Source organism: Eurosta solidaginis, chromosome 2 (assembly GCF_040869045.1).
Source record: "Eurosta solidaginis isolate ZX-2024a chromosome 2, ASM4086904v1, whole genome shotgun sequence".
NCBI classification, from domain to species: domain Eukaryota; kingdom Metazoa; phylum Arthropoda; class Insecta; order Diptera; family Tephritidae; genus Eurosta; species Eurosta solidaginis.
In genome coordinates this window covers 233,990,350-234,008,639 of record NC_090320.1, presented here as the reverse complement: position 1 = coordinate 234,008,639, position 18,290 = coordinate 233,990,350, and the positions used below count along the sequence as shown (strand labels likewise).

At 41.4% G+C, this 18,290-nt stretch overlaps 1 protein-coding gene across 2 annotated transcripts in view; it reads right to left on the bottom strand.

Moving 5' to 3' along the window:
- Positions 1 to 6,132: 6,132 nt before the first annotated feature.
- Positions 6,133 to 18,290, bottom strand: part of LOC137240703 (cytochrome b5 domain-containing protein 1-like) — a 217,783-nt gene continuing 205,625 nt past the window's right edge. Inside the window, exons 3-5 of one of the 2 annotated variants that reach the window (XM_067767297.1) lie at positions 6,753 to 6,883; positions 6,322 to 6,687; positions 6,133 to 6,264 (exon numbers count right to left, since the gene is read on the bottom strand). In XM_067767297.1, coding sequence (XP_067623398.1) covers positions 6,133 to 6,264; positions 6,322 to 6,687; positions 6,753 to 6,878 — 624 coding nt within the window. In that variant the 5' untranslated portion in view covers positions 6,879 to 6,883. The remainder of the gene's footprint in view (positions 6,265 to 6,321; positions 6,688 to 6,752; positions 6,884 to 18,290) is intronic. The other variant, XM_067767298.1, reaches the window with a different exon arrangement.

The window sequence follows — 18,290 nt, the reverse complement described above, 5'->3', positions numbered from 1 at the left end:
TCCGAATCATGGAAGGTGTTGAGAGAAGATGAGATGGCTCTTGGAGTATTCGCGAGAAAAGTCCTCCGGAAGATTTATAGTCCTATCCGTGATGTCGACGGCGAGTATCGCATGAGGAATAATGATGAGCTATATGAGCTTTTCGCAGATATGACGATAGTGCATCGAATAAAAACAGAAAGCTTCGCCTGCTAGGTCATGTTATGCGGATGAACGCATACGCTCCGGCAGTTTGTAAACAGAGGAAAGATAAGTCCTTCACTAAGTTAGGAGAGACAGTTGGAGGAAGATTTGACCTCGTTTGGTGCTCCCAACTGGCGACTGTTATCGTAAAACGGGGTTAGCTGACCTCACTGACTCAACGTATTTCATTTCTTTATACAACGTCAAGAAGTGCTGTATGTTGAATTTTGGCAGGATTTACAGATCGCGTCCGGACACATCTTTTGACTACATTTTACTCATTCCGCACGCAAAAGTACAACAACTGTGAGTAAAATGTGAACAAATATATCTTACGACTAGACCAATGAATTCACGCCATTTTATCCAGTCGTCACTTGTAAACAATCAGCTTTTCATACGTATGCAATGAAAACTTCAACAAAAAGATATAAGGTAGTAATACTAAATTTAGTTTTCAACTCGCCCTAAATAAACCTTTGAGACAAAAATTGTAGTAGGATGTAAGGGCGAAGCAAAGTACACCGATTGGAATAAGGTCTGAAGACTGCGTCGGCAATGAAACATGTTGTCAAAAGCGTGACGTCACGCCGAGAAAATTTATTTCGCAGCTAATTACGATTTTTTTCGGACTCGGGGAGCGAGAGTAGTGCTGATTCAATGAACTCCGTGTTGGAGAAGCACACAAATGAAAAGGGAGTAGAAGAGTGGAGAAGGGTACGGAGCAGAGGAAGTAAAAGAGCTCTCTCGCAGTACCGTGCAGCACTAAGAATTGTACAACGCTTGGGAGCAGTGGTCGACCCAACAGAAGTGGAGATCGAGCGCTTGGAATGGGCCCATGAAGCGGTAGAAGTAGGTCGAAGGCAGTTCAAAAGGTTTGCTGCGAGAAACCCTCGGTTCTGCAACCGGTACGAGGAGGAAGAAGCGTCGAATGGCAGAATGAAGAGGCAACGTTCGGCAGAAGGCGACAAGCCTGCTTTCAAGAGGCAGAAAGGACCCAGTCCTAGAGCCGCGAGGCAGGGCAGTCGCATAGACAAGACAAGTAGGCCCAAAACTGTAAGACAGATGGGTTCCAATAGCGAGGTAGCAACTACCTCGAAAGCTGCCAGTCAGAGGGAAGTTCCAACTACGGAAGTAGGAGATAAGCCAAAGGGAGATAACGCTAAGACTCCGGCTTTCTCGGAGGCGCTAAAGGGAGTTAACGCGAAGACTCCGGTGTTCTCGGAGGTTCCAAAGGGAGATAACACTAAGACTCCTGCTTTTCCCGAGAAGATGAGTGATGTGGCAAAGCAGTCACTGACTGTGGCGCTGGTTGATCGTAGTTCGGACAAATGACTACTGAAAGGTGGAGATCTGTGGAAAGGGAGCTTATTAGCTTAATGCTTAAGATGATGCGGGAACAACCAAGTAAGCCCCTTCCAACCTTTGATTCGGGGGGATGGTATAATGGTGTGAAGATGATAGCGTGCGACAACATCGCGAGCTTGCGGTGGCTGGAGGAAGTCGTTCCAAACCTCCAAAGGCAAGGCACGAACGCGCGGTTTGAGGTGGTGGATAAAGCGCAAATCCCCACGGTACCAAAAGTTAAGGTATGGATACCATGCGTGATGAAGTCGGAGGATACACTGCGACTTCTGCAGAATCAGAATCCGAACATACCGACACAGGATTGGAAGGTACTTACTGTATCTCGGCCTACCGAGGATGGTCAGTTCTACATCTTCCAAATAAACAAGCAGGCGGAGGATATTTTGTACACGCAGCTTGGCAAAATGTCCTTTGGCACTGGCAAAATTTACATGCGACTCAGGAAAAGAAGTCCCGAGGATAAAAATCCTAACACGCTGGAAGTGGGCGAAGTCGAAAAGGACCTCAGAAGCCTAAGGGAAAAAAGACAGGTGGAGGTCCCCGACGTCACCACGAACGTGCTAGAAGAGGACCAAACGCTAAATGGTGCTGTGACTCGCACAGAGGAACACACGGCACAACATTCACGAGGGGCTGAAGGGCGCCTCGAATACTCTAAACCAAAAGGGCAAGAGGAGGACGACGACGTCAAGACGAAGGTGCTGGAGGGGGACAAACAGCCCAATGGTGCTGCGAGTCCTACAGATAAACCTCCAACACAGTAAAGTGGCGTCGAGCGAACTCCTCCTCACCCTTGAGGAGGGTTCGTTTGACGTGGCGCTGATCCAGGAGCCGTGGCTCTCATCGGGAGGAAAGGTTTCTGGACTTAGCGCGCGCGGGTTTGGCGTTTACTACGCACAAACGGAAGGACGGGTGCGAGCTGTAGTAATGGTAAGGAAACAGCTGCATTCATATATGCTGCCTAATTACACCACCGAGGATCTCGTAGCGGTGGCCGTTGAGCAAAAGAATAAGCAGGCATTTATCCTGGCGTCCTGCTACATGGCCCATGCTGCGGAGGTTCCACCGATGGAGTGCAAAAGGCTAGTACAGGAGGAAGGGCGCAAAGGGCGGTTGGTCATAGGCGCAGATGCAAATGCGCACCACAATGCGTGGGGAGGAGCAGATACGAACGAGAGAGGCGAATCTCTATTTTGTTACATCCTGCAAACCAATTTGCAGATAGCCAACAGGGGAAATGTTCCTACATACATTGGTCCAACATCCAGCAATGTTCTGGATATTACATTGAGCTCCGAGCGTGATATATCAAGGTATGATTGGATGGTTCTCGATAGAGCATCCTTCTCCGACCATGCGTATATAAGCTTCAGCATCCCACTAAAGAGGGTAGAGAAGGGAGGAACCTTTAGAAACCCTAGGGCAACGAATTGGACTAAATTCCAGAAACATGTAGAAACGAAACTGGGACAACCCAAAGAGGTTGCTAATGTAGAGGAACTGGAGGAGTCGAATGAATTCCTAACAAAGACGCTTATGACTGCGTATAACAAAGCTTGCCCTCTAAGAAGATTCAGAGGAAAAGCAAAGCCGCCATGGTGGAGCAATGAGCTGAGTCTTCTAAGAAGACAGGTAAAAGAAATGTTTAAACTCGCAAAGACCGCGGAAAGCGAAGCGTGTCGGGACGAGTACAGGGATCTACTGAGGATCTACAAGCGTGAAATTACCAGGGCGAAGAGAAACTCATGGAAAAGTTTCTGTACGGACATAGAGTGCTCCAGTGAAACAGCACGGTTGAAAAAAGTCCTAGCAAAGGGAAACATAGTCCAGGGACTAATAAAGAAAGAGAACGGGGAATGGTCACGTGATAGTGAGGAATCCCTTGAGGTGCTTCTCGATACACATTTCCCATCGGGAGACGGTTTAGAAGAACCAGCAGACATCACTCACACTTCGATCACGGAGCTAGTGGTGCCGGGCTTGGTGACCGATACCAAGATCGAGTGGGCAGTGAAGACGTTTTCTAAGTTTAAATCGCCGGGCCCAGATGGTATATTCCCGGCCATGCTACAAGTCTCAAGTAGGGCGGTCGTGGAATGGCTTCAAATAATATTCGATGGGTGCATAAGACTGAATCATGTACCGCACTCTTGGAGAACTGCTCGTGTAGCTTTTCTACCAAAGGCGGGGAAGATCGGTCACGTGTATCCCAAAGACTATAGACCCATTAGCTTAACATCATTTCTGCTCAAAACCTTTGAGAGGCTGATAGATGTGTACATAAAGTCCAACGTGGATGAAAAGCTGCTCTCCACAACACAGCATGCGTACACCAAAGGCAAGTCGGTAGACACCGCATTGCATAGGATGGTAATAAGCATAGAGAAATCCCTGGAATATAAGGAGTATGCTCTAGGAGTCTTCTTGGACATTGCCGGGGCTTTCAATAATGTTGCAAAATGGGCGATTATGGATGGTCTTAATTACATTAAAGTACATCCTGCCTTAATCATATGGATCGGCTGCATGTTAAATTGCAGGAAGATTACATCACAATGGGGATTGTACGAGGCCACGAAATCAGTGGACAGGGGCACGCCGCAGGGAGGGGTGCTATCACCTCTGCTGTGGACACTGGTCATCAACCAACTGCTCAGGCAATTCGATGAGGGACCCGTAAAACTTACGGCTTACGCAGATGACGTTGCAATTGTCATAAGTGGAAAATGCCTTCCAACGATTAGTTCTTTGATGGATCGGGCGCTTCGGGATATTCATACCTGGGCATCTAATGTCGGGCTGAAAGTCAATGCGGAGAAGACGGATATGGTCTTGTTTACAAAGAGGTACAAGGTCCCAAATTGGACCAGGCCTAAGTTAGGAGCGGTGACCTTACAGGAGAAACCTTGCACAAAATATCTAGGAATCATCCTAGACAGTAAGCTGTCATGGAAGCTCAACGTGGAGGAGAGGGTCAAGAAGGCCTCAACGGCACTCTATGCATGTAAAAGAATGCTGGGGTGTACGTGGGGCCTATCGCCCTCTCTTTCTCATTGGGTTTTTACAGCGATTGTAAGCCCTATTCTATACTATGGAGTTCTTGTTTGGTGGAAAGCCACACAAAAAACAACATACCTCAAAAAATTAGAGGGGGTATGCAGACTATCGATGCTTTGCATTACGGGAGCCCTGAAAACAACCCCGACGGCTGCACTGTATGCCATTCTGCACATTCCACCTGTAGACCTGGTAGCAAAGAACAAAGCGTTAACGACCGCAACCAGGCTCGATGCTTCGGGGCAGCTTGAGCGCCGACCATATGGCCATAGTAGTATAGCGTCCTCCGTCACAAGACGAACAGACTACATGATTCCCTACCTGCACTTTGAGGGAGATCTTAAGGCCACAATAGAGGTGGACGGTTGGCGCAAGGGTGCGCAAATGGCGGACGAGGCGATACATGTGTACACCGATGGTTCCAAAATAGTGGAAGGAGTAGGGTCTGCGGTATACTGCGCTGATCCGGAATTAAGCAGATCCTACAGGCTGCCGGATTACTGTAGCGTTTTCCAAGCGGAAATATTAGCCGTAACCAAAGCAGTAGAAACCCTGGAAGAGAATAGCTTAAGCTGCAACCGTGTTAACTTTTATATTGACAGTCAAGCAGCAATTAAGGCAATAATCTCGCATAGCACAGCATCTAAATGCGTGTTAGAGTGTAAGCAGTCTCTGGAGAGAATCGGGACAGGGAGAAGCATACATCTATATTGGGTCCCAGGGCATATGGGAATAGATGGGAATGAAAAAGCGGACGAATTAGCTAAAAAGGGCGCATCCCTTGAAGCTTGCTCCGTAGACGTCCCAATTAGATTGGGCGAGATTAAGCGAAGGCGAGAGGTGCACATGATCGACCAAGCAGAAAAGGCGTGGGTTCAAGCGCGGGGCTGTAAAGTGTCGAAGATTATGTGTAGGTCTTACAACCTTAGACTAACACAGTTGCTTCTATCATTAAAAAGAGAGGACTGTAGACTCATGACGGGTATTCTGACTGGACACTGCCTTCTGGCGTCACATGCCTTTAAATTAGGCTTGGTCAGTGATAGCAGGTGTAGGAAGTGCGGGTTGGAGGAGGAAACGATCGAGCACGTTCTGTGCTCGTGCCCTGCACTTGCCAGGCTAAGACTCCAGCTATTAGGAGTGATACAGCTGTCAGATCTAGAAGCAGCAAGTGGCTTAAGTCCTAGGAAGCTTCTAGTATTTGCCAAGAGGACGGAGTTATTTTATAACATAGGTCCTGGTTTTTGATAGGGTTTTTCAGTTTGGTCGTTAAAACAAACTTCTGGTAACACTACGGACTCAATCAGTCTATGTGAGGTCCTCATGGACCGGCCAGTTCAACCTACCTACCTACGATTTTTTTGCTTTCATTTTTCAATGCGCGATCTGCTCATTGGTTCATGGGTTTAACGCTCTATTTTGCGCGATATATTCGCATTCACTCACCCCGCTTTCCTTATTACTGGAAGAACTTATTTTTTCAAATTGTGTATATTCTCCCATAAGTTAAAATTTTCACAATATTTAAGCAATAGTAACATCATTAGTATAATACAACCAAATTGATGGTGGTGGCAAATCATAACTGCACTCCTCCTCAATCAAGCCATTTTCGTCCAGGGTACCTTTCAAATTCAATTTACCGCCACATTGACCCTACGAGTAAATGAAAGAGATTGGGTTGTAAAAAATGTAATTGATAGGTTTTCTTACCCTATTCGAAAACTTTCGCCATACATAGCTCCCAGCATGATGATTATAGATTGCTTTATATTTGCGTTGTATTTCATAAATTGAATCCTCATCACAAACTTTCATAAGTTGTGTCGTGCCAGTGAGCGTATTTATAATGCGCACACGTCGATCGCGTCGTGTCAGTCGACCAATGTGGTACATGGGATCTTGACTCCACAGTTTGCCCTTCGTTTTACATATTTCGCTGTGAGCTGTTTCCAATATCGGTGGAAAGAGTAAACGTGGACGTCCTGTGACCGGCGAAGTTTCTGTTTTCGGCATGAAAGTTTTATCAAAGAAATGCGAAAGATCTTTGCCACCAAAAGCGAGTAAGTATTCCAAGTTCTGTGGAGTAGAAGGATTAAATGTAAAAAGAATTGTTTCAGATAGTTCTTCAGTTTTCTATTTACACTATTCCAGTGATCGTAACGATCTTTCAGCATCGGCGTCAAGTCGAGCACATTTCCATGCAACACAACCCAAAAATCATCCTTTTTGTTATGCAATGCCACTTCATCGGATAAATAATAACGCATTTTTGCTATTTGTTTTTTAAAAAATATATTTCAATATTTATTTGATAAATTACGCTTATATACTATTTTTAGAATTGAAATAAAATTTATCAGTTTACTTTTGAATTTCCTAATTTCATTTTGAAAAGAAAATATTTGAAGGGAAATTTTTTTGTATACTTTAAAAAATGCTACACTTTAATAAGGTGGATGTGGGCGGATCTTCCAACAAATTTTTTCAAAGTCCTTCATTCTTTTTTCGTTCAGAATGTGCACGGTACTTGGACCAATTCCAGCACAGACACTATGAACCTTCTTTTAGATATGTGAACACTTTCCAGCATGCGTGGATGTACCTGCTCCTGAGTATGCATCACAGTTAGTGAAAAGAATGGCAGATGAGAGGAAGCTGGACTGAGCGCTGTCAACATTTGGGCCTTTTAAGTTACCTGGGTAGCATTGTATCTTCCTAGCCAAACTGCATCACACTGTAGAAGTTATTAAGCCATGGTTACGGGTTATATTTGTAAGCTAGCTAAAGCTGAATTATGCAAGTGCATTATGGAGGGAGGATAAGGTAGTTTTTATACCAAAGACGTAGAAAGCCTAAGGCATATAGATATCCTTCCGCCTTCCCGACCATTGTGTGCTGTAAGTCATTTGAAATCTATGCCAAAAAACAGGAAAAGTGTGATGAATTCAGACCGCCAAACCACTGTAAAGGCCTCTTGTACTCACTTGTCAGCAACACAAAGTCCATAACTGAATGCAGCATATTTTTCAATGCGATAGCCCTGCACTTTAGTTTTAGCTTTATATGGGTATCTGAATACAGGGATATTTAGGGCAGCTGTATAGCTGATGGGATTGTTCAGGAGAGGAACAATCGCCCACATGCATCCCGAAAATGTTTCTGTATATATATCTAGGACCTCTTTTCAATTCAATGTCAGCACGAAAACTATGAGCAGGGCAAACCTGCTCTGGTCAGCGCTTCCTGCATGTGAATCATCAAGTTTGGTTTGGCCTACCTATGTTGAAAGACACACTAACACTCTTTTGACCCTGAATAAGTCAAGCGGTAGTTAAATTATTGACTTCAGGAAGTGGTTTGATCCACAGTAACTGGTGCAATAAGAGCTACTTATAGCTAAAGGTATCAAAATGGGCCCATTGGTGTGCTTTGTATCGGACTGGGATGCATCATCTCGGCTCAGTCCTTTTAACCTAACCTATCCTATGCTTTTAGAACATCGATTAAGGAGTTAAACTATTTTTGCAGTATTTTAGAGACTCTACACTCGGAAGGTAGTGCTTAATCCGATAGGTGGTGCAGCTGTCGAGATATTTGGAATGATCATATTCATGGATCGATTTGACACTCTCAATATAAAAGGCACTGAAGATGGCACAATACTGGTCAGGTTGGGTTAAACTAGCCGGTCCATAAGGATTTCACATAGAGACTGAATGTGTCCATAGTGTTACCGGAAAACTTCACCAAAACCGAGAAGGGAATTTCATCCTCTTGGCAAATCCTACAAGCTTTCAAGGACCTCGCCTGCTTGTTGTTTCCAGAGCTGAAAGCTGTGTCACTCCTAATAACTGGAGTAATGCAGCTAGGCCCTCAGTTAGTTTCAGCACTGCGAGAAGCTGAATATTGTTGTTTTCTTATCATGACACCAATGTATAATCAGTGGCGGATCGTGAGCTTGGCTGTTTTATTTTTATAAAAGCGGTATTCATGTATAAATTGCCACGCATCGTGAAATGCCAAAATTTTGTGCCTACTGCTATTTTCATGCTCAAGAAAAATGCAAAATTTTTCTTGAATGTTTTTTGAGCTGCGTACAGCGCTTAATAATACCAAAATATAAGCTTTCGATTTTAAGGTATTTTCGAAAATATGTATGTATTCTGTTTTTAAATACTTTCAGGGCCACGGAGAGCGAATATTTTAAGTTAGATAAACGTTTTTGACACAATTTTATAAGCGCTATCTGTCAATAATGCTACAACTAACTTAAAATCACATTTTATTTCGACTTCCCAACGACTTAAGTGGTCGCCATTTCCTTCAAATCACACTCCATACTACTCTAAAAAAACGGGGAAAAAGTAAAGCGTGATTGGCTCGTTTGAAGTGCAACAAAAGAAATATAGAAAGCGAGAGAAAGTCCGTTAAGTATTACACAGTAACAGTGGATGCGACCCCTGATTCGTAGCATATTGAGCAGACTGTTTTTATATTGCGTTATGTTTTATTAAACAGGGACTTCGGAAAACGGAAAATCCAAGAACGCTTCTTAGAGTTTGTCGATTGTAACGCAAAAACAGGAGAAGCTATCGCTGATCTGATTCGCAGCACTCTAAAAAAGCACAATATTCTACTGGATGACTGCCGTGGGCAAGGGTATGATAATGGCAGTAATATGAGCGGTCATTACAAAGGAGCGCAAAGTCATATCCTGAGAGATAACTCCCTGGCAATATTTGCACCTTGTGCTTGCCATAGTTTAAATTTATGTGGAGTGCAAGCTGCTGAATATTCTGCAGAAGACATCACATTTTTCGGTATTATGCGCAGAAATTGTATAATATCTTTAGCGCAAGCCCTAAGAGATGGGAACTTCTCAAGGAAAAAACTAATTGCTCCTTGCATAGCATGTCACAAACACGATGGTCTGCTCGTGTGGATATCGTGAAACCTTTCGCAACTCACATACCCCAAGAAAGCTATTGATGAAATCAAGCTTTTGAATCTGAGTTCAGAAACAGTAACGGATTTAGAAGGTATTGAAGCATATATGGGGAAATTTGAGTGTATCCTCTTAGCCTCCATTTGGCTCAAAGTGCTGAAGGCAATCAACCATCGAAATTTGGTACTGCAAGCTAGAAATGTCACACTGAACGTGGAAACAGAAAATATTCGTAGCCTGATTGATGAGTTGAAGAAGTTCAGGGATCAATGGTCGATCATACTTCAAGAATGTAAGATTCTGGTAGGGAGTATAGGAGTTGTGAATACCTTCGCAGAGAAAAGAAGGAAGACAAGAAAGCGCCAGTTTGATGAATTACCTGTCGAATCACCTGAGTGTGATTCCAAAACTCAATTCAAACAGCAAGTTTTTTACGTTCTTTTGGACTGTTTGATTGGTAACGTGACAAGACCTTTCAAATCCGTAAATGACATTGCGATTAAATTTAGATTTTTGTGGAAGTATCAGGATCTAACGGAAGAAGAGCTCAGAGAAAAGGCAGCGGCATTCTGCACGATTTATGGTATCGATATTTCTACGGATCTAATAGATGAAATCATTCGTCTCAAAGCCATCCACTTAGCAAATTTGGGATGTGATTCGCTGCCACCATTTCAACTTCTGAACATATTTCGTGACTTGAAGATGGAAGTATTATTTCCGAGCATTTGCATAGCATTAAGAAAATTTTCCACAATTCCAGTCAGTGTGGCTGAAGGGGAGCGTTCTTTTAGTCTATTGTCTCGCGTGAAAAATTTTTTACGTTCTACTACGAGCCACAATCGCTTGACAAGCCTTGGAACATTGGCGTTGGAGTCCAGCCTTGCTCGCAGCATGGAAGGTTTTCTTTGGATGATTCAAGCTCCTAAAATATACATATTTAGAAAAAGTTAATGTAAGCAAATCAAACAATGAAATCTAATATTTCATTTATGTAAGTGCACCAGTATATGTTATTTTATATGAAATAAAACTGACAATGTGAATTGAAAAATTTATGTATGTTATGTTATTTTTTTACTGAATTAACTTTATTTTTCACATTATTATTGTCGAGGTCTATACGCATCTTTTGACACCTCTCTCGATATTTTTGGTAGCGTATTAGCAGTCGACCCCTCAACTAGACTTTTACCGAAAATTCAAACACCAGTTTCCTTGTAATTAAAAACTCTTTGAGAGCACTTTTTTTATTTCTGTGAAATAAATTTGTATTTTTAAAATTGTTGCAAAAACCGTGCAAAAAAATTGTTCTTCAGCACATTTTTGCACGCAAGGAAAAACACAAACGCAAAATTTTACTCTCTGCGATATTCCGTTGAGAAAAAAATGGCCCGCAGTATTGATGCTAGATATTTTCATTTCCACACCTTGGACTTAAAGATTTTCCATACAAAATTTTATTTTTCAAATACTTTAAGTATTGAACATATGAATATTTTTTTTCTTTGGATATTTCATTTTTGTTCTGTAAAGTACATCGTAGATTCGCGCCTGGTATAATCCAACGTGATAAAGGAGGGTATCTTGCGGATGTGTCTTACTTGCTGGAATTTAATGCCTCACTTTCCTGACCTCTGCGCACAGCAATATAAACGGAATGAATATGCAGATTAGATGGCCAAGAAAGATTCCGAAATAGAAATTAGCAAGGCGCTAGGTTGTCTCCAGAGAAGAATCGTCGAATATCAGTCTGGCAAAAGTTGTGAAGGTGGGCCTTCTGCTCTTTCTTAACATCAGAGAAAGCAAGTGATTCATAAAGGATTTCTAAGAAGTAACATGGTTAGAATTTTCCACCAATCGACACTCACTGAGGGCATTCATAATGAACAAAAATGTCTCCGAGTGGAAGTATGAGAAATACCCACGCCCTCTTAACCTAACCTAATCAATGAAATGAAGTAAATTGCCTTGGTGTGACCGATTGGTGCCAGTTAACACAACAAAGAAGCGACTGGTGCTCCTTGCTGAATGGCCATAATCTCAAGAGGTTAAAGGACTTCGGTCGTCGCCAATTTACTGACTTTGTTGAAGATTTATTTGCAGTATCGATACCAGAATTGCGCAGTTTGTTCCATTCGCTTAAGGCTCTCCAGCTCTCTTAGTACGTCGACCAATTTCAGCGTACTATGATTGTTGTTTTTGAGTTTTCTCATCATGTGGGGCAGATTAATATTATCTATGCCCCAGGCCACTTTCCCAAGCTCCAATTACAATATATTCTTTGACCACTGAGTGTACATGGGATACCATATCCATATCCACCACTTCAAGCCGTGCATAAGTGACTTGCCTTTGGAGGTATGAAACAACTCCCTCTAGCAACGTCAAGGTCACACGCTATCAGCGTAATCCAATTAAAACCACTCTTCTTGAATGTAGGTTGTCTCGTTGCGTCCCGCAGACAAAAATCCACCTTTCTGCCCAAAGTGATTGGTACAATCAATTAGCGCCACAATTAGATACTACTTTTCCACGCTATTCCGTGGCAAAATTGTCTTTTTTTCTACTCCCTCTTGGTCCCATGATTAGCGCTCCTTCTCTTGGTCCTTTGGGTTGCCCACGGCTTCTAAATTCTAGCCAATTGTAACCCTGCAAAGTATAAGGAGAGGGCTCTCCCTTTCTTTTTCGAACACATCACCACTCTTCGTCTCTGTTCGGAAACGTCTGCCTTTCCCTTGCCGTGTTCATTGATTTTCCGCCAGTTTTTTTTTTTCCCGTTAAAAATATGGGGAAGGGATGCTGTCCACCAAATCTGTGCCCCTTGCTGAGGTAAAGCCCTAGCTAGTTTCCAATGCCGTGAGGCATTGAGAAGTCTTTAGTCATATCCGAATATTCTTACTGGCTGCAAATCATTTGATAAGCATGGTACGCATAACAAACTGGTAAGGGAGTTGTGAGTTATTTGCCAATTACTTTATAACGCCTTCCTATGTCGCATTAAATGTAGGCGCAAGCTTCATAGTTCTCCTTAGCTTTTGCATCAACTACAACTTGCCAGTCCCTAGCAGTGAACTATAACGAGAATGTGTTATGTGGTATGCACTTCTCACCTAAGTAGAACCTAATTTTTTCCCATTGTTACATAACATGATTGTGCCTACATATTTTTAAGTATCCATAAGTGAGTTGACAATTCTGACTTCTTAATTTGTTAACTTCTTTCCACGACTACCTTAAATTTGCTCATTGTGTGAAAAGAACTCCCACTCCCATTCGAAACTTTGCAAATACTGGTGGCGTTGACAGGTGATTGTTATCGGTTGACTGACATGCAAAAAAAACATTAAAGAACTGGGATTCAACAAGTAAATTACAATATGAAAAGAGGTGATAGGTACATAGAAACCAAAAGAAATGCAAAGAAAAAGTTTAAAATAAAAAAAAGAAATAAAAATTAGCTAAAATTAAAATGTGAACATGCAAATAAGTATGAACATGTACTTTGCGCATAAATTGACTGCCTACAAATTAATATTAGAACAAGTTTGTGTCTTAAGTCTTTGGTATATTATGGGAAGTGCTTCACTTCGTTTAGGCTCAAAGGCAGCTGCTAACATTAACGTACTGGCTCTATACAAGTGAAAAATGTTCTTGGCTAATAAGTGTTTATGAACTGACAGTTTGTGTGTGCATATGTATGTATGGAGGTATGCCTGTTTATTGTCTTCCCAACACCAAATAACAACAAATTAGCTGAGAAAGTCATTTTCTAATTCTTTTAAAATTGTTACAAAATATTTCGCCTGTATTTTTGCATTTCTATGCTGTTACAACAACTAAAATGGCAGTAGGGGGGATAGTGGGTTGACTTTGAACGCAATTTGATTTTATTTTTGCACGCAAGCTTTGTTTAAGGAATTTCGCATGCGCATTCCAAACATAGCACTTGGCTATGTAAAGCAATTTGCGGGGTGAAGACAAAATGCGTAAAAAATGCGCTGTAAAGCAGAATTCTTACCAAAAGTATTTGTGCTGTCGTCTTATATGGCTGAATTTTTGATGTGGGATTTTCTCTCGCTACAAAGACAAGCGGAAGCGTGTAAATGCAATAAGGAAAAAGTTAATATGTGGTGTAAGGTGTGAGGAATGGAATGCGTTCACAAAGTAAACATAAAATGTTTGTGTCGTAAATTTTTTGTGTCTTTCTACACTCAAGTTTCAGTTAATTTATTTGCGCTGATTTTTGAGCGTAGATTTACATTCTAATTGCAAAACAGACGAAAATTTTAATCCACTAATGATATCCGCTGGATGAATAAGTAGACGATTTTTGAAAATTATGTACGTGAATTTTTTAGGTATGCAAATTTTGTATGAAAGTGGAAAAGAGCTTTAACATTTTGTCTTAATTACGAATTACTAATTTTGCTAATCACTCAGCGTTAAAATGGAAATAACATATTTTTGAGAAATTTCAAAGAAATTATATTAAAATGTAAATGCAAAGCTTAAAATGTGAATAAATTTGTACATATGTATGTATGTGCATTAGACTGTCTTTGTAAAATACGCAAAATGTTTGCATGAAATAGCAAGTGATGAATTTTATAAGGAATTGAAAAATAGATTTTATCTCTTATTATAGTTTAAAGCAACAACAGGTGGATGGTTGGCGCAAGAGTGCTCAAATGGCGGATGAGGTGATACATGTGTACACAGATGGTTCCAAAGTAGTGGAAGGAGTAGGGTCTGCAATATACTGTGCTTATTCGGATCAGCATTTTCACTATAGCGTTTTCCAAGCGGAAGTATTAGCCGCAACCGAAGCTGTAGAAACACTGGAAGAGAATAACTTAAACTGCTACCGTGTTAACTTTTATATAACCATCGAAGCAGCAATTACGGCAATAATCTCGCATAGCAGAGCATTCAAAAGTGTCTTAGAGTGTAAGCAAGTGCTGGAAAGAATAAGGACGGGAAAAGCATACATCTATATTGGGTTCCGCGGCATATAGGAATAGATGGGAATGAAAAAGCCGATGAACTAGGTAAAAAGGGCACATCCCTTGAAGCTTGTTCCGTAGGTTAAGAGGAGGCGAGATGTGCACTTGATCGATCAAGCGGGAAAGGCATGGGTTCAAGCCCGGGGCTGCAAAGTGTCGGAGAATATGTGTAGTTCTTTCAACCTTAGACTAAAAAAGTTGCTTCTAACATTAAAAAGAGAGGACTGTACAGTGTACACTCATGACAGGTATTCTGACTGTACACTGCCTTCTGGCATCACATGCCTTTAAATTAGGCTTGGTCAGCGATAGCAGATTTATGAAGTACGAGTTTGATGATGAAACGATCGTTTTGTGCACGCGCTTGCCAGGCTAAAACTCTAGCTATTAGGAGTGAGAGAGCTGTCAGGACTAGAAGCAGAAATTGGCATAAGTCCCAGAAAGCTTATAGTAGTTATTTTCGAAGAGAGCGGAGTTATTTCATAACAAAGGTCCTGGTTTTTGGTAGTTTTTTTCGGTTTGGTCGTTAAATAAACTTCTGGTAATACTACGGACTCATTAAATCTATGTGAGGTCCTCATGGATCGGCCAGTTCAACCTAACCTAACCTATAGTTTTTTGCCTTCAAAATCAAAGTAATTTGTGATCTTTAGATTTTACTACCATCATCCATCCGGGATCGTATACAGTTCAATTCTAGATTTGGTGTGTATGTATGTGTAAAGTTCATAAAACTATGATATATCCAACAAGTTTATGTAAATAGTTTTCTAGGCTGAAAATGCTACCCTAAAAATTTAAAAGTAAGACCTAGAGCTCTTTTGAAAGGAATTCAGGAAATTCTTTCACATACAAGATATGCAAAAGAAACCCTAAAACATCGGGTAATACTTCCAACCTTCGCTGCAACGTTGAGAATGTACATAAGCAGATCCTAGTAGATACCCAGTCTAGTGATAGTGAGGATCGCACAACCGAAGTTGTTCCTCACAGGCAAATGAAGCGGAGACAAATTTCTCAAAATATTAGCATAGCATCTACACATAAGGTATAGTTGACTTTTCTTAGAGAGGTATTTCAGAATAGTAATGAGGAAACAGTATGTACAAACTCCGAGTCCCAAACTACTACATGTGCTCCGTTAGTATCAATATATAAATTTAATTCTCAGTTGTCTATAACAAGAGCAGCGCAACCAAATGTCAAGGACTTCTTCGACCTAGTTAAAAGACCCCAACGGGATAAAGGCGGCAGGTTTGCTGTCATAAGAGGCCACTAAAATACCAAATTGATTGAAGAGGTTACGTAGCGCAACCTTTTCAAGGGGTTGCCAGCGTAATTTATAGCTTCTCCAACCAAATTGTTAACCTCACCTACCTGTGGCGAATCTTCTTTCTCTAACAGCTGGGACTCTAGTGACCCCAATTTCTTTCCGGATCTAGGGGGTGGGAGGGTGTGATGGCCTAAGGATTTCATGTCGTTCCCGAGATGGTCGGGATAGTACCTAAATGGTGCTTGTTACAGGAGCAGTCAAAGGACCACCAACATCGATAATACTCCCCAAAACCTACGGAGAGTATCCTTATCGCTTCAACAACAACAACACTATAAGATAAAAGCATTTCATCACAAAACGGCACTAAGTAAAAAAAACATTGATGCAATTGTAAACTTTACTGTAATGACGGAGTTATTATATAACATATTGTAACGAATTCTGAGGATTTCTGATATTTATACACCTTCTGCTATCGTTCGCATCGCTAAACTGTTGAATAAATAACTCCAATTTTCAATATTGCAAACTGGTCTTTATTTAGATTACTTTGGGGGTAGTACTTCACAATTATACTTCACAACCAATAGCGTATTTAAATCAAAACTGATTCGTTATTACTGGGCTTGCGCTGCTTTTATACTCTCTGTTTCTTCGTTCACCCATTTCTCCTAAGGTCTAGTAATTTCGCGAAAAGTTGTAGCTCATGCTTGGTTAGTTAACAGCTATATACATGTATGTATATCTGTAGTCCACGCCTCTTCCATAGGCATATGCGTCTGTATGTGTGAGTAACCACTTCGGCTGATTACCCCCAGCGCGTTAGGGGGTTAGAATATACCCGCGGTATGTATGCCTGTCGTAAGAGGCGACTAGAATACCAAGTAGGTTCAAGGGGTTGTGAAGCGCAACCCTTTCAGTTTGCCAGCGCAATATATAGCTTCTCCAAACCTAATTGTCAACCTCACCTATCCGTGACGATTCCTGTTACATTAACAACCGAGGCTCTGTCGTCCCCGAACTCCTCATGGATCTAGGAAGTGGGGGGCGGTATGGCCTAGTAGATCGCATGTGGTCATAACAAATCGTTCCCGAGATGGTCGGGCTTGGTACCGGAACGTACCGGATCTGCATCCAGCGAAGGACCATCAACATCGATAACACTCCCCAAGACCTTCGGGGAGTGTCCTTATCGCTACAAAAACCACAACAACTACATATTTGTGTGTGTGAGATATCTCTTCGTTGCCTTGTACGTAAGTATTGCTAGCCTTAATGTGTATATGTTCATAAGAGTTGCTGGTTCCTGCTTTCTTTGTTGTGTGATTATTCACTAACAGCTTAGTTATGTCAGCATTCGCCACAATATGTAGGTGCTGGGTTTTGATAGGGTTTTTAAGTTTGGTCGTTAAACAAACTTATGGTTGCACTATGGACTCATTCAGGCTATGTGAGGTACTCACGCTAAGCCGAATATCTTTTCAATTTGTGGTATTTCTCTTCCACTTTTTACCCGAATTGGCGTGACTTACATGTATCTTCTAGCAGCAATTTTCATAGACCCAAATCGAGTCCTGTGAATTAGGTTAGGTTAGGTTGAACTGGCCGGTACGAGAGGACCTCACATAGCCTGAATGAGTCCATAGTGCTACCAGAAATTTGTTTAACATATATATTAGACTGGGTCGATTTATTAACCCATATCGCGCCATCGATTTTTCGATAGGATTTGGGCTCAGGAAAAAAAGTTCCACTACCCATACCCAAAAAAATAATTTTCGAGCCTACGAAATTTTATTTTTTTGACTTTTTTCGACTTTAATTTTTAAGTTTTTTTCATGACCTACTAAAAAAAATTTCATTTGATTGTAAAATTTTCATGCATTGTGAATGATAACTAAGTGTGATATCTTCTGCATAGACGTCAAAATTCCAAAGTGATTGGATCACCTGATTTATATTTGACTATCGCTGTCTCATTCTGTATCTCTTTCTATCACCCGCTGAAGATAGGCGCCGCCATATTGAACACCCTGTCAAAACACTAAAAAGTAGCCATATTGAACATCCTGTCAGGCATTTGACAGATAAGATATCATACTTAGTTATCATTCACAATGTTTTCATGTATACCCTGTCCGACCCAAAAATGTCCGCTAAAAACGTTGGCGATGACATTTTTTTAATTATTATTATTTTTTTTTTTTTTTCAAAAAACTGTAATCGACAACGTTTTTAGCGGACATTTTTGGTAGGACAGGGTATACATATTGTGTCGAATATTAGTATCACTAAGCGATACTACCACCACTAAGCCGATACTAAGCGACATGTACATAAACAAATCAATCATCATCTACGCACATACATACAAGTCAGCAGAGATACTCACAAACGCATGGCATCATCAGCTGCAGTAGTACTCACATATACACACGCATATGGATACAAA